At 37.4% G+C, this 12,109-nt stretch overlaps 3 protein-coding genes across 4 annotated transcripts; 1 reads left to right on the top strand and 2 right to left on the bottom strand.

Moving 5' to 3' along the window:
- Positions 1 to 722: 722 nt before the first annotated feature.
- Positions 723 to 3,432, top strand: PFK2 (phosphofructokinase 2). Its single transcript, XM_018123454.2, has 2 exons — positions 723 to 1,486; positions 2,356 to 3,432. The coding sequence occupies exons 1-2, from the start codon at positions 848 to 850 to the stop codon at positions 3,178 to 3,180; spliced, it is 1,464 nt and encodes a 487-aa protein (XP_017978943.2). The 5' UTR covers positions 723 to 847; the 3' UTR covers positions 3,181 to 3,432.
- Positions 3,433 to 3,514: 82 nt separating this feature from the next.
- Positions 3,515 to 6,605, bottom strand: LOC18597364 (DNA-directed RNA polymerases IV and V subunit 4). Of its 2 annotated transcripts, XM_007026353.3 has the most exons (11): positions 6,578 to 6,605; positions 6,367 to 6,479; positions 5,834 to 5,887; positions 5,667 to 5,738; positions 5,449 to 5,547; positions 4,553 to 4,664; positions 4,404 to 4,481; positions 4,257 to 4,290; positions 4,115 to 4,183; positions 3,890 to 3,984; positions 3,515 to 3,804 (listed from the first exon to the last, which is right to left on the bottom strand). In XM_007026353.3, exons 2-10 carry the CDS (start codon positions 6,461 to 6,463, stop codon positions 3,910 to 3,912), a joined length of 690 nt encoding a protein of 229 aa, XP_007026415.2. In that variant the 5' UTR covers positions 6,464 to 6,479; positions 6,578 to 6,605; the 3' UTR covers positions 3,515 to 3,804; positions 3,890 to 3,909. The 2 variants fall into 2 exon arrangements, with proteins under 2 accessions (XP_007026415.2, XP_007026413.1); XM_007026351.3 differs by lacking the exon at positions 6,578 to 6,605 and having other exon boundaries at positions 5,834 to 5,893; positions 6,367 to 6,485.
- LOC18597363 (calcineurin B-like protein 3) lies at positions 6,366 to 11,925 on the bottom strand. The gene is made up of 10 exons (XM_007026349.3): positions 11,754 to 11,925; positions 9,937 to 10,091; positions 9,584 to 9,666; positions 9,340 to 9,399; positions 9,068 to 9,176; positions 8,720 to 8,772; positions 8,205 to 8,285; positions 7,430 to 7,542; positions 6,578 to 7,270; positions 6,366 to 6,479 (listed from the first exon to the last, which is right to left on the bottom strand). Exons 2-9 carry the CDS (start codon positions 10,058 to 10,060, stop codon positions 7,213 to 7,215), a joined length of 681 nt encoding a protein of 226 aa, XP_007026411.1. The 5' UTR covers positions 10,061 to 10,091; positions 11,754 to 11,925; the 3' UTR covers positions 6,366 to 6,479; positions 6,578 to 7,212.
- Positions 11,926 to 12,109: the final 184 nt, after the last annotated feature.

Raw genomic sequence — 12,109 nt, 5'->3', positions numbered from 1 at the left:
AATAACTTGCATGGCGTTGCCCTTAAGAGTTTCATGCTGTCAACTGTACATATACGATGTGCATGCTTGATTTCCTCACTTTTCTTGTTTGACAATCTCAAATTGATGAGATGAGATTTTTGTTTTTGAAATTCTAATATAGTTTTAATCAACTTGGGGGCTATATATAATTGCTTATTTTATTAATCCAAGTGCTTTACTCTTTTTATTTTAAAAGTTTTCAAGTTTGGATTCATTGGATGGTGCAGAGCGGGTGACATTATTTTCCTGTAACACTCCATTGCTCAAGGCACTTATTCGTCTGGCCATTTTGCTTCAATAAAAGAAGCAAGATTTGAAACAGATTCATCTAATTCTGAATGATTACCTCAAAATATCTTTATCAGGGAGTTAAGCCGATAAAGCATTGCAATTTATTATCCCTCTGATTCTGATTAGATATATCTTTTTATCTAATTGTGGCTATTCCATATTATCATACTAAATAAATTGGCCCCCAAAACACAGGATGATATATCTTGGGCTAAAGAAGGAAGCACCCCATACCAACGTGCAGCTTGGGCCTCGTCTACAAAACCATCAAAGCCTTTAGCCTTTCTGTCCACAAATTGTTCCACGTAATTCCGAACGCCACCGCTGAATCTCCACGTGTGGTACTAACTACTTAAGGCAACGCCACACATGCACCCAACCTTACACTTGTCTCTCAAAACCATTTGTCTGGTTTTGCTTTTGCATGTCACATTCACACACTACTGAACTATTCTATTACTATTCTAGGAAGATATCATATTGGACTCGGTATTCTCCGCAAATCTGAATCACTTGTCCCAACCCCAACCCAGCCATGGTTTTATCACAGCCAGAAGCCAGCATTCTCACCGCCGTCTCCTACCGACAACAACTAGAACAAGTTTATGGCTCTGCCTCTGATGATGCCTTTTCATTCTCTCCTACTATAACCCTCCAAAAGCTACCCCATCTTAGTGAGTACACGAACCACCTCCAACCGGCCGGCCCCAATCCACTCGACCGAAACCCTTTCTTCCATTCCACTGACGGCTTCTACATAACCCCATCAGACGTCATTCTCCGCCAAGTCGTCTACGACCTCTCTCCCTCCAGAACACTCCCTTCTCCCTCTCACGGCCGGTACTTGGCATATCACAGGGCGGGTCCTCGCAACCAAATTTTCTTTGACCCTTGTACCACCAGGGCTGCTATCGTTACATGTGGAGGACTCTGTCCTGGGATGAATACTGTTATACGGGAGCTGGTTGTTGGCCTTTGGGACCTGTATGGGGTGCGCCAAATTTATGGTATTAAAGCTGGCTACCGGGGTTTCTACTCCACTCACCCCATTGAGCTCAATCCTAAGCTGGTGCGTAACTGGCACAAGAGGGGCGGGACTGTGCTTGAAACATCGAGGGGTGGCTTTGACCTCACAAGGATTGTTGATGCCATTGAGCACCGCGGCTTTAATCAGGTTAATTTGTTGTCTGCCAATTAGTGTCATAGGCAAGAGTTTTTTGTTTTCCGCTTCATCAGTTTGTGTTAGCTTAATTAAACACTTTCTTGTTACATGTTGAAATTAGAGTAGAGGGTCTGGGTCGCCATTAGCTTGAGATGGGCATCCCGTCCACACTCTTTCTGCAAAAGCTTTAATATCCACTTCATCTCCAGATCAGTAAAGTAAATTAGGATTTGTTTTTGGCTCGAGGGGCAGAGCTGAGGAAACCAACAAGACTCTTCACAACCCTATGGAGTCTGGACATTGTAAAATTTATACTTAAAATTTTCTTCTAAAAGAATAGAGTAGATATGCCAGCCTCTTCTAGTTTTGTCAATCAGCTTTTTGATAAGAATTTAGTGGCCTCTTCACCTGAGTAAAATCAATTATATCTTTTGTTCTGGTGTTCGATTTTTTAGTTTCATTAGATTACTGTGTTGCGCTTGATCAACTGATCAGTATTTCTCAAAAACCCTCGACGTTGGCCATCATCAACCTTTTAATTGCATCCAAATTCGGATCCTCAGTATCTATTAGGCAGAACAATACAAAGAAATGACCAAAAAAGCAAGCATCTTAACCATAGGAATAGGATTACCATCTAAAGAATTTATCATTTTCATTTGGTCAATTTTATCTTGCTTGATATATATCTGTGTGTATTTACTGCTACATGTATTAACTAGTCCCAGTTTATAACAACTGGTAATTTCTTCCAGTAACCTTACCTAGTTCTTGATAATAAATTGACATGGTGCTTGCATCCTGGAGCTTATTTCAAAAATATAAATAAATGTTGCTTGCTAGGTTTCACCAATATTTGCTTGCTCAATATGTACGAATAGGTTTACATTATAGGCGGGGATGGCACAATGCGCGGTGCTGTAAAGATATTTGAGGAGATCCGCCGGCGGAAATTGAGAGTAGGAGTCGCTGGAATTCCAAAAACTGTGGACAATGACGTGGGCATAATTGATAGATCATTTGGATTCCAGACAGCTGTAGAAATGGCTCAGCAAGCAATCAATGCGGCCCATGTAGAGGCGGAAAGTGCAGTCAATGGAATTGGTTTAGTGAAGCTAATGGGTCGGAGCACAGGGCATATAGCCCTTCACGCAACATTGAGCAGCCGTGATGTGGACTGCTGCTTAATTCCTGAAACCGAATTTTACTTAGAAGCCAAAGGGGGGCTATTTGAATTTCTTGAACAAAGGCTGAAAGAGAGGGGGCATGCAGTGCTGGTGGTTGCTGAAGGGGCAGGTCAGGATTTGATACCCAGAAGTGATGCCCAGAAAGAAGAAAGGGATGAGTCTGGCAACCTGGTTTTCCTAGATGTTGGGGCGTGGCTGAACTCAGAGCTCAAGAAATGGTGGGCCAGAGACCACCCAGATGAGTTGTTTACAGTGAAGTATATAGATCCTACTTACATGATACGTGCAGTTCCAGCAAATGCTACAGATAACTTGTACTGTACACTTCTGGCTCATTCAGCAATTCATGGGGTAATGGGAGGGTACACTGGTTTTGTCTCTGGCCCTATTAACGGCAACTATGCATATATTCCATTGACGGACGTGGCACAAGCTAAGAATGAAGTAAACACCAAGGACCATAAATGGGCCTGGGTCAGATCCGTTACCAATCAGCCTGACTTCGTGAAGCCGGGATGAAATTCAATAGGATTTGTCTGTCCCGATCGTTTGGATTCTTCTGGCAGACTATTGCCACTGCACTGCACTGTGTTCATGTTAAGAAATGTGTTCGTCCAAGTGTATCATTACTGATTTTTTTTTTTTTTTTTTGCTTTCAAGCATATCAATTACTTACAATCTGTAAAAGCTGTTGAAACATGAGACAAATGCTTTCATTATTTCTTTACAACAATTTTCTTGACAAATAAGAAACAAATAGCTAAAAGTGAACTTCCATTGGTTTGGGTAGATATATTGTTTTATCTTTCAAGAAGAGGTGTAAGAGCAGAAAGCAAACCATTATCAAAGGAGATTGCTGAAAGGTTCATTTCTCAAATATTAACATACCGATCATGAAACAACAATCACCGTCAAACAATTGCTGCCATAGATACAATATCTCTATTCAACCACAAATTCATATCATTAGGAAATCCGATAGTTACAAAATCCTGCACAAGGTCCTCTAGTCTCTTGCTCATGAAAATGGAGACCGTACAACCATCAATAATGATAAGAAGAGGGTATTCCTTTTCAAGCCAAGTCCGATGAGGCTTCCCCTCAAAAATATGCACAGCTCCCAGCCCCTAACAGTCTAGTAACCTGCATGCACTCAGTTTATCAAACACAAAACAATAATTACAACCTAGAACCAATTGCAGCAAAATCCTCGCAAAAGCCATCTTACCTGAGCATCCGCACATGCCATCAGGTGGATTTTTTAAGTTTACCTAGCTCATCCAATACATCTTTAAGTGGTTCACTGAGCCTGCTTTTCTTAGCCTAGATCAAGCAATAAAAATTTGAAACTAGCATCTTTGCCTTTTTTTACAACAACTCTCATTCTCCCCCCCTGGGATACAATAAACAATTTCATATATCAGATTTGAGAAATTACTCATACTAGTCATACCTCCAAGGATCGAACAAGAGCAAAAACTTCATCAACAGTTTCTGGACAAGTATTTGCAATCACACAAATCTGCAACAACAGTTTGGAACTAAGACAGCAGCACGATTGTTTAAAATTAACCACTCGGGAGAAGACCTGATACCTCACTGTAAGAGACACCATATTTTGAAAGAGCCCTGATTGAGTTAATGGTTCAACAAGAGATGGAGCAGACAAATGGCATGTAAAGCAACCAGTGACAGAGAAATTGTCTATATACAAGTGCAATAGAAAAAAGAGTCAAGGATACTCAAGAACTCGTCTGACAGACTGGGGATTAGTATAATAGCTACGAGTCTTGGCATACTGCAGTCCTAAATGAAATGATCTGAAAAGAGTGTTAAGAGTAATTTGATGAATCATTCCACAAACAAACAACAGTTCTAAACAAGTTCTTACTCGGGCAGCTTAATAGTTGAATCTTGAGAGAGCATAACCATTTGTTCCTGGATGCCTTCTAAAATATTTGCAGCCTCACAATCCATGAGGCATTTAACATTTTCTGGAAGTTCTGCAAATAATAGCAAGGACCTTTACAAAAGCTTCAGATATAAATCTCAAAAGCGAGGCTAATTAAAAAAAAGAAGTATCTTAAAACCAAGAGAATATTTTCATCAAGTTACATGATAAATAGTTGAGAGACGATAAAAGAGACAACAAGGCCCATAGAAGAGCATCTACAGCAAAGTTCAAGGGCCAATACAAAAAAAAAAATCCAAGTGCCAAATGAAAAGCAGTATACACACATGAAGAAAGTTGTGATTACCCTTAACAGCACAAGGAAAAGTGATGGCCAGCAAATTGATTTAGAAGAACATAACAAATAGGGTTAAAAGAAAACACAATAAGACACCTTGAAAGAACGTATGTTCCTTGGCAATTGAACAGCATAATTTCTGATTTTTCACTTCTCCATCACAAGACATTTTTCACACTTATAGAAAAGAAGATTATAAGTAGTGTGGCATACATACTTATGATAAAAGTGCAAAATGAAAAAGGATTTACTCCCTAGAAAATAGATGTATTTCTACTTCTTAAAATGAAAAGTACTACGTATTTATACATTGAGCATGATGGTATGCACGCTTACTACAAGAAGTAACCAATCTAATGAAAATTCTTAAGAGGAAGAAGCAATTTTTTTTTCAAGTCCTGCAACTGAACGTACTGTTAACCATTTAAACAGACAATAAATACAACCTAAATGCTGATTGTGACAAATGATTCACTTAGTAAACAGGGTAATAAACATTCAAAAGAATCATGTATGGGCAGTTAAGGCGAGTAAAAACCCTGTTCAACTCTGAGCTCCAATGACTTAGCTTCTTTTGCCACAGGGGCCTTTCCACCATTGACCACCTTTTCTCCCTTTCCTCCCTTGGCCCAGTCACCTTGTACGTTGTATTTTAAGCAGTATCAGTAAAAACAATTAATAGACATAAGAAAATAGAATACTTGAAAAAATAATAAAGTTGATCCCTTTACCCCTAAACCCGAGAGGGGATAGTACCTTTACCAACAGGGATTGCAAACTTGCCATCAGATTTTGGCGATGAGAAATTAAATCCAAGGTTAGGTAAACCTGTAAAAATAGATAGAGCAGGATTTATAAGGAGAATAAATCTTGAAGAGAAGGATAAACTCAAAACGCAAAGAGAAAAAAGAAAAACTTTTGACCTTCCATTCCAAACTGAACTTTCCTTCCCCTCTTTGATTTTGCAGAATTATCATCTTTTCCTTTCAATGAAGCCACGGAAGAAAGATGAGCCAAGAAGATTGGTAAAGGATAACAGCACATTTACAGAAGAAAGAGTAAGAATGAATGCATGCATGCGGTAGAAAAATTTGAGTGAAGCCAAAAACAAGGAAATGGCATTAGCGAGCAAGAGGCATAAGTGGTAGTTGGAAACTAAAAAATGGAGGGAAGCAGGCTGATAACTATTAAGCAACAAGAGCCAGCAGGCAGAAAACATCTCCTGAGATGTTGAAGGAACGACGATGAGGTAACAAGGGAGCTAGTAAGGAGGTTTTTGCAATTTGGTCTTGTATTGGGCAAGAAATAAATCCTTCAAAGTTGAGGTTTTGGCAATGAACAGAACAATTAGAGACGAGGAGCAAAGGAAAAGGGGGTTGAACATAGAATAGTCTGAAGAGCATCAACAGTAATGCACAAAGCAAGGAAAAAGAAGATAGAGAGAAGAAAAGCAAACCATGTCTAGCAGTGGCAGAAGCCGGGGTAGATTTGAGAGCAGATTTAGGTGTTGTTTTGGTGGGCAATGAAAACCCTTTGCCTCCCTTCTCCGACATTTCAGCCACCAGTTAACTATTAATCAAAAAACACAAAACCCAACCTTTTTTAGGGCTTTTCACTTGTCACACATCAAGAATAACATCCAGTCGAAAGATCAATCAAAGTTTTACCCGCGCAGCGAGGCAGAGAGGAGAGAGGAGGAGAGGATGGAGGCAGGAGGCACGAGAGATAGAAAGAGAGAGAGAGAGGCGGAGTGTTTCTTCGGCTTTAGGTACGGCTTCAGGCCTGGAACCCCGTTTGGCGTGTTTTCTTTGCGGTTGCTGTTGATGCTTCGGCATTTTTATATGTATGTATGTATGTGTGTATGTATGTGCGGCTGTTTTTGTTGTTGCCTCGTTGCCTTATATAAAATTACAGATGGTAAATAACTTTTTCAGTGTATTAATTATATTATGTTAAATTTTTTATTGTTTAATTTGCCAACCAAAAAGCAAATATTTTCTTAAATTTTATAATTTAATTATTATTTTTTTTATTTATAATCTAAAGAGTCCGATTTGGCATCGATGGGCGATCGCAATACCAGCTTCTAGTCTTTGATTCAGTAATTAATTTAACATAACGAATGATGATTCCACTCTTAATTGTTTACACATGATTTCCCCCTAAACCACAAAAACAACAAATAAATACTAGGAAGAAAGAAGCCATTGCTTCAAGCTGCAAAACCAAAACGAACATAGACGGCTCTGCTTTGAAATACAGAATTTCGCCATTGCACATGCAACCATCATCATCTGCATCCTCAGGTATCATCGACTTGTGAGTGAAAAACAAAACTTGGGAATGTAGTGGTGATGTCTCTGTTCACCAAGAGACACAAAGTTAATAACACGGCTCCCTTCTATGCATAATTTTGCTTTCAAAAACCTTATAATCTATCATGTTCCCTCCCCTCCCCTCCCCTCCAACATGGAGAAACACTTATATCACTAGTTTTCAAGTGTTAATAACTAACATACTTGAGATACTGAAGAGTCATATTCTTCAAAAGCGAAGGATGACGCAAAACAAGGCTTCTCCACTCTTCCTTGTCAATCTTTCCATCATGTTTAGTATCAGCTTCCTCAAAGGTCTATCAAATAAACAAATTTAGGAGAAATATAGTTACACCTCCAAATGTGTGAATCAATTAGTTCATGACACTAACACTAAAAACAGCACTGACGCTGTGCTTACACTACTTCTAAACATCAGTCAGACCTGCAGCATCATGTAAATTGATCATCTATTAAAAAGAAAACCAGCATAAATTTCAAACCTAACTGCTGCTTCCTAAGATGTAACTTAACAGCACAAACGTAGCATCTCCATTGATGTTTCAGTTTAAACACCGCAACTCTATGTATCTAATTGTAATATAGTAAAATTCTTCATATTTCAATGTTTGTACAACTCAGGCGTTGCTCTGTCCTTCAGACTTCATTTTTCTAATAATTGCTTCCTTCAACACATGGAAAAGCTTTTCAACTTACCAATATATGAATAGAAATTAAATTTTCAAACTACTAGTTTAGACATATCCATGAAGATTGAGGAAAGCACAACGTTATAACAAAAGAAAACTAGGAACAACATGTCTATGAGTGCATCAAGGAACAAGTCCACCAATATAAAAATATAAATCAGACAAGACAAATACAGAAAGGGCAGCCTCAATTAGCTATAGTAGAGGAACAAGTAAATAACAACATGCTGCCTCAAACAACAAATCACTACAATCAATTAAGGAAGCACCTTGTCAATGATACTCTCGATAACATCATCTGACAGATTCATACCAGATTCAGCAAGCGTGGCTACTACCATTTGCTTTACCTATATGTTAAAGATTTATGGTCACAGTTCTTCAGAGATGTCTCAAAAAACATAGAACATACTATGTTGCAGGAAACAACCATGCTGGTAATATATTTGCCTTGAAAAAGAATAATACTAGAGAACAGCACATGTTACTTTGTTCCAGACACAGCTGAACCTAGTGAACATAATAGAACTGAAAGTACCAGTAATTTTATCACCAAAAGAACAAAACAGCAGAAATATGCTGTAAATTCAGATTTCTGGTGCCTAGATATAACCTTCAACAAATGAATTACAGTGCAGAAGCCTAGTTAGAAAACTACAAATTAAACATCATAGCAATATTTGACGCTTGTAATAATTTCAAAATGATTTTTTAGAGTAAAGATTAGTAAGTGTAATGTTGACAAGTCTTTATTTATTCATTTAGCACAAAAATAATAAGATACCTCTTGTCTCTCTATGAACCCTTGCTGTTTGAGATCGTACAGCTGGAATGAAACTGCAATTCCAATAACATTCATAAATGTACTTCACCATGTAATCATGAGGAAAGATAATGTTGAAAGTGCTGGAGATGACTAATTCTATAAAACTTAATGATGTATCATAATTTAGGCACTCTATCATTGAGGTTCATATGCCAGCCCTCCCTCAAAAACCCAAGAAGGGAGACATGCTGCAAGTGCTTATGACGAGCTATAGCCCCTTTTCTCTGCTCTTGATGGAGACATTGTACATTTTCTTAATATTAGCTACAAATGCAATAAAGTGCTTGAAATATAAAGTGTACTTACACTCAATTTTATCATCAATTGGTGCATTGGGGTGAAATACAGACAAAGCACGTGCAAACTCTTCAAAATCTAGTATTCCATTGTGCTTGGTGTCAAACAAGTCAAATACCTACATAGTTTGAACAGCAATCTCAAGCACCATGAGTATGTGCTAAGTTATATAAAGTCTGTCGAGCGAGAACTACCAAAGGGGCAAAAATCCACAGGAGAAAAGCAAGAAAGCAAATTAACACTCAATTGACGATGCTAAATTTTTCACAGCAAAAAGATACCCGATCTGCAAATAAGCTCTCCTTTTTGTTTGTCTTAAACAATGCCAATTGAAATTCTTCCTGTAACATAAAACAAGTAAAGAGCAAGAAAACTAAAATTAGAAACACATCAAGCATTCAGAAAATATTTCTGCTTAAAAGGGCTGGCTTCAGATTATATTGATATGAAAGAAAGTCCATTTTCGTGCAGAAGCTGCAAAGAATGTAACAGCACAAGCATATATAAAAATTTGTGATAAATTACCTTGTTGATCAGCCCATCATCAATCACTGCACTGCTGATTTTTTTAAATAGCTCATACAGGGCTTCAATTTCACTTACACTAACTGCATTTGAAGGGGGAAGAAGAGTAAATATCTAGGCACTGTCCATATCTCACTTTTCCAATGAAAATTGGAAAAGTGCAACTGGTAATCACAGAATAAAATTAACAAAAAATGATAAAGTTTCCCTTAAAACATAGGACAAAAGAAAAAGATCACCATGCTGGTGCATTTCATCACTTTACATAATCATACTTCACCTAGAACTGTAAATAAAACAAAAAAATCATTCTTCAATTATGACTGAAAATATCACAAAAAAAGTAAACATACACACAGTCTCCCTAGCCAGAGCTTCCGGATCTTCCAGACCCTTAGGTTGCTTATATAAATCAGCATCACAACAATTAATGACTGCAGCACATAAATGCTTTAATCCTTCTAGGCACTGCACCATGATCTTTTCCAGATATCAAAATGCTCCATAACTGTACACAAGAGAAACCCAACTCTTAAACTTTGAGAGCTTTATCTTGAAGAATACCCAAGAAACTGGCAAGTTGTTGACATAAAAACCAATAATATAATTTCCCCAACAGACCAAAGATTGAATTTAGAAACTCTATGTGTGCACATAGATAAGGAGTTCTAAACCAAAAGTAAACTCAGCACATCAGAATAAGTTGACACATACTTGAAAATAAATTAAATTCCAAGAGGAAATGTTTCTGGAAAAAAAATGCACCTAAATGTAGCACATGTTTTTTTAAATTCAATTAGAAAATGCATGAGAAAAGTATAAAAACAATAACTGAACATAATCAAAAGTAGAACCACAATAATGAAAAAGCAATAATAGTTGAATCTGAGATATTTATTGTCCTAATATATCTTAAAGGCAACTATAAGATAATTGTAACTTGATTCAAAATTTTGTTTGATTTGATGTGAACATGCAACAAGAAGAGAAAATGTTCCACATGTCACCAACTAAACTCAGTTATTAATCTGATGCTTCCTTCCCTTCTCCTTTGTCATCTTAGAAAGTAACAAAATATGCAGGGAACACAAGCCTAAACCATTTTGCAATCGATTTTGAATTTCCAAGAAGCAAAGATAAAATTCAATCCAATTCTATGTGAAATTAAACAAAAAGAATCATTGGAATATTACAACCAATTGAATGTTGAGCAGCTGTCAGAATCGAATGGATTTTTCCTTTTCCAGTCTTCTGGGTGACAGACAAAGCAGAAATACAAGACAAGAAAGATTGGCGAAATTGGAAATGAGAATAAATGCATGCATGCATGCTATTCTAATAGGCTATGTAAACTACAAAGGCAAAATGCAGTGATAATTCTGTAATTTTGGTCAGAGGGTTGATATATGCACCATATTGTCTTCCTTATGTTATGTTTTCAAAAGCACCGTCAGAGACTAACTCAGTTAACAATATCTAAAGAGCATCCTTGCATTTCCATTCCACTTACACCGGTCTAACAGAAATATCCATTGAGGCCACCGAGAAGCATGCAGAAGAAGTAAAAGCTGGGTGCCTCAAATAAGAGGTTCAAAGATTCTTCCTTTCTAGTATAATTGATTCATAGCAAGAGCAAGTTTAACATTAAGTGGCATGCTTGAAATTCTAGGAATTAGACAGTGAATAAAAGCCCCAGAGGATAGAACTGCATATGGCAAGAATTTCGAGGCCAGATACAGAATGGTGTGGGCGAGAGTAAAGCGATGAGAGAAAACCTTCACTGCATTCGATATCAGATATGAAAAGAAAGACAAGTAAAATTCCAAAGAGATGCTTATATCTTTTATATTGATAAGTGATTGTACGAGTATGCAACGAAATCTGGCTCTTTGGCAGTAACAATTCAAACGGAGAAAAATGAAATAAAAACCGACGTTACAGCAGTTAATCAAAGCATTGCACATTGAGGATCCAACAAGCCCAAAATCCGATTCAAGAGCTCCAATGGCAACCAAAAATCCAGACATGGTTCAAGCAATTACAAACAGAAACAGATCACACCAAACAAGCAAAGATTAGGGCTTTTAATAAAATAAAGAAAACAGAGTCATGAAGACAGAATTTTCATTTTAACAAATAATATACTAGTATATATATATATATATATTACCTTTCAGAAGAAGCAGAGAGGAGAAACGAGTAGGAGAAGGGAAGGTGAAGAAAAGCAGTCAAGATTCTGGTGGTGAGGCATGTCTGACTGACCAACTGTTTTTCTGTGTTTTGTTAATCTCTGGATTATAGAGACAAGGTGCCCACTACCAACGCCTAAGGCCCAAGGTGGGTTATAATATAATATACTATAGTGCTAGTGCAATTACTGCTTTACTACACAATGATTCTGATTTATGATTTCTGATTTGATTATTGATTATACAGATACACACACAAATAAAAACCTTCCATACTACGAAATTCGGGGAAACAACATTATAGGGAACACCATTAAGCGTGCCGGCTCTTGTTTTA

This window comes from Theobroma cacao, chromosome 6, assembly GCF_053813885.1.
Source record: "Theobroma cacao isolate CCN51 chromosome 6, ASM5381388v1, whole genome shotgun sequence".
Taxonomy (NCBI): Eukaryota; Viridiplantae; Streptophyta; class Magnoliopsida; order Malvales; family Malvaceae; genus Theobroma; species Theobroma cacao.
This window is presented reverse-complemented; position numbering and strand designations above follow the sequence as displayed.

What these genes read in the sequence shown, in the direction of transcription:
- PFK2 (XM_018123454.2), top strand. Translation starts at nt 848, where the DNA reads ATGGTTTTATCACAGCCAGAAGCCAGCATTCTCACCGCCGTCTCCTAC. An exon ending in AGCACCGCGGCTTTAATCAG is followed by an intron (nt 1,487 to 2,355) that starts GTTAATTTGTTG and finishes ATGTACGAATAG; the next exon opens with GTTTACATTATAGGCGGGGA.
- LOC18597364 (XM_007026351.3), bottom strand. Translation starts at nt 6,463, where the DNA reads ATGTCGGAGAAGGGAGGCAAAGGGTTTTCATTGCCCACCAAAACAACA. An exon ending in AGTTCAGTTTGGAATGGAAG is followed by an intron (nt 5,739 to 5,833) that starts GTCAAAAGTTTT and finishes CTATTTTTACAG; the next exon opens with GTTTACCTAACCTTGGATTT. An exon ending in TCAACTATTAAGCTGCCCGA is followed by an intron (nt 4,482 to 4,552) that starts GTAAGAACTTGT and finishes CACTCTTTTCAG; the next exon opens with ATCATTTCATTTAGGACTGC.
- LOC18597363 (XM_007026349.3), bottom strand. Translation starts at nt 10,060, where the DNA reads ATGGTGCAGTGCCTAGAAGGATTAAAGCATTTATGTGCTGCAGTCATT. An exon ending in TCTGGCTAGGGAGACTGTGT is followed by an intron (nt 9,667 to 9,936) that starts GTATGTTTACTT and finishes CTTCAAATGCAG; the next exon opens with TTAGTGTAAGTGAAATTGAA. An exon ending in AATTGATGATAAAATTGAGT is followed by an intron (nt 8,773 to 9,067) that starts GTAAGTACACTT and finishes TTGGAATTGCAG; the next exon opens with TTTCATTCCAGCTGTACGAT.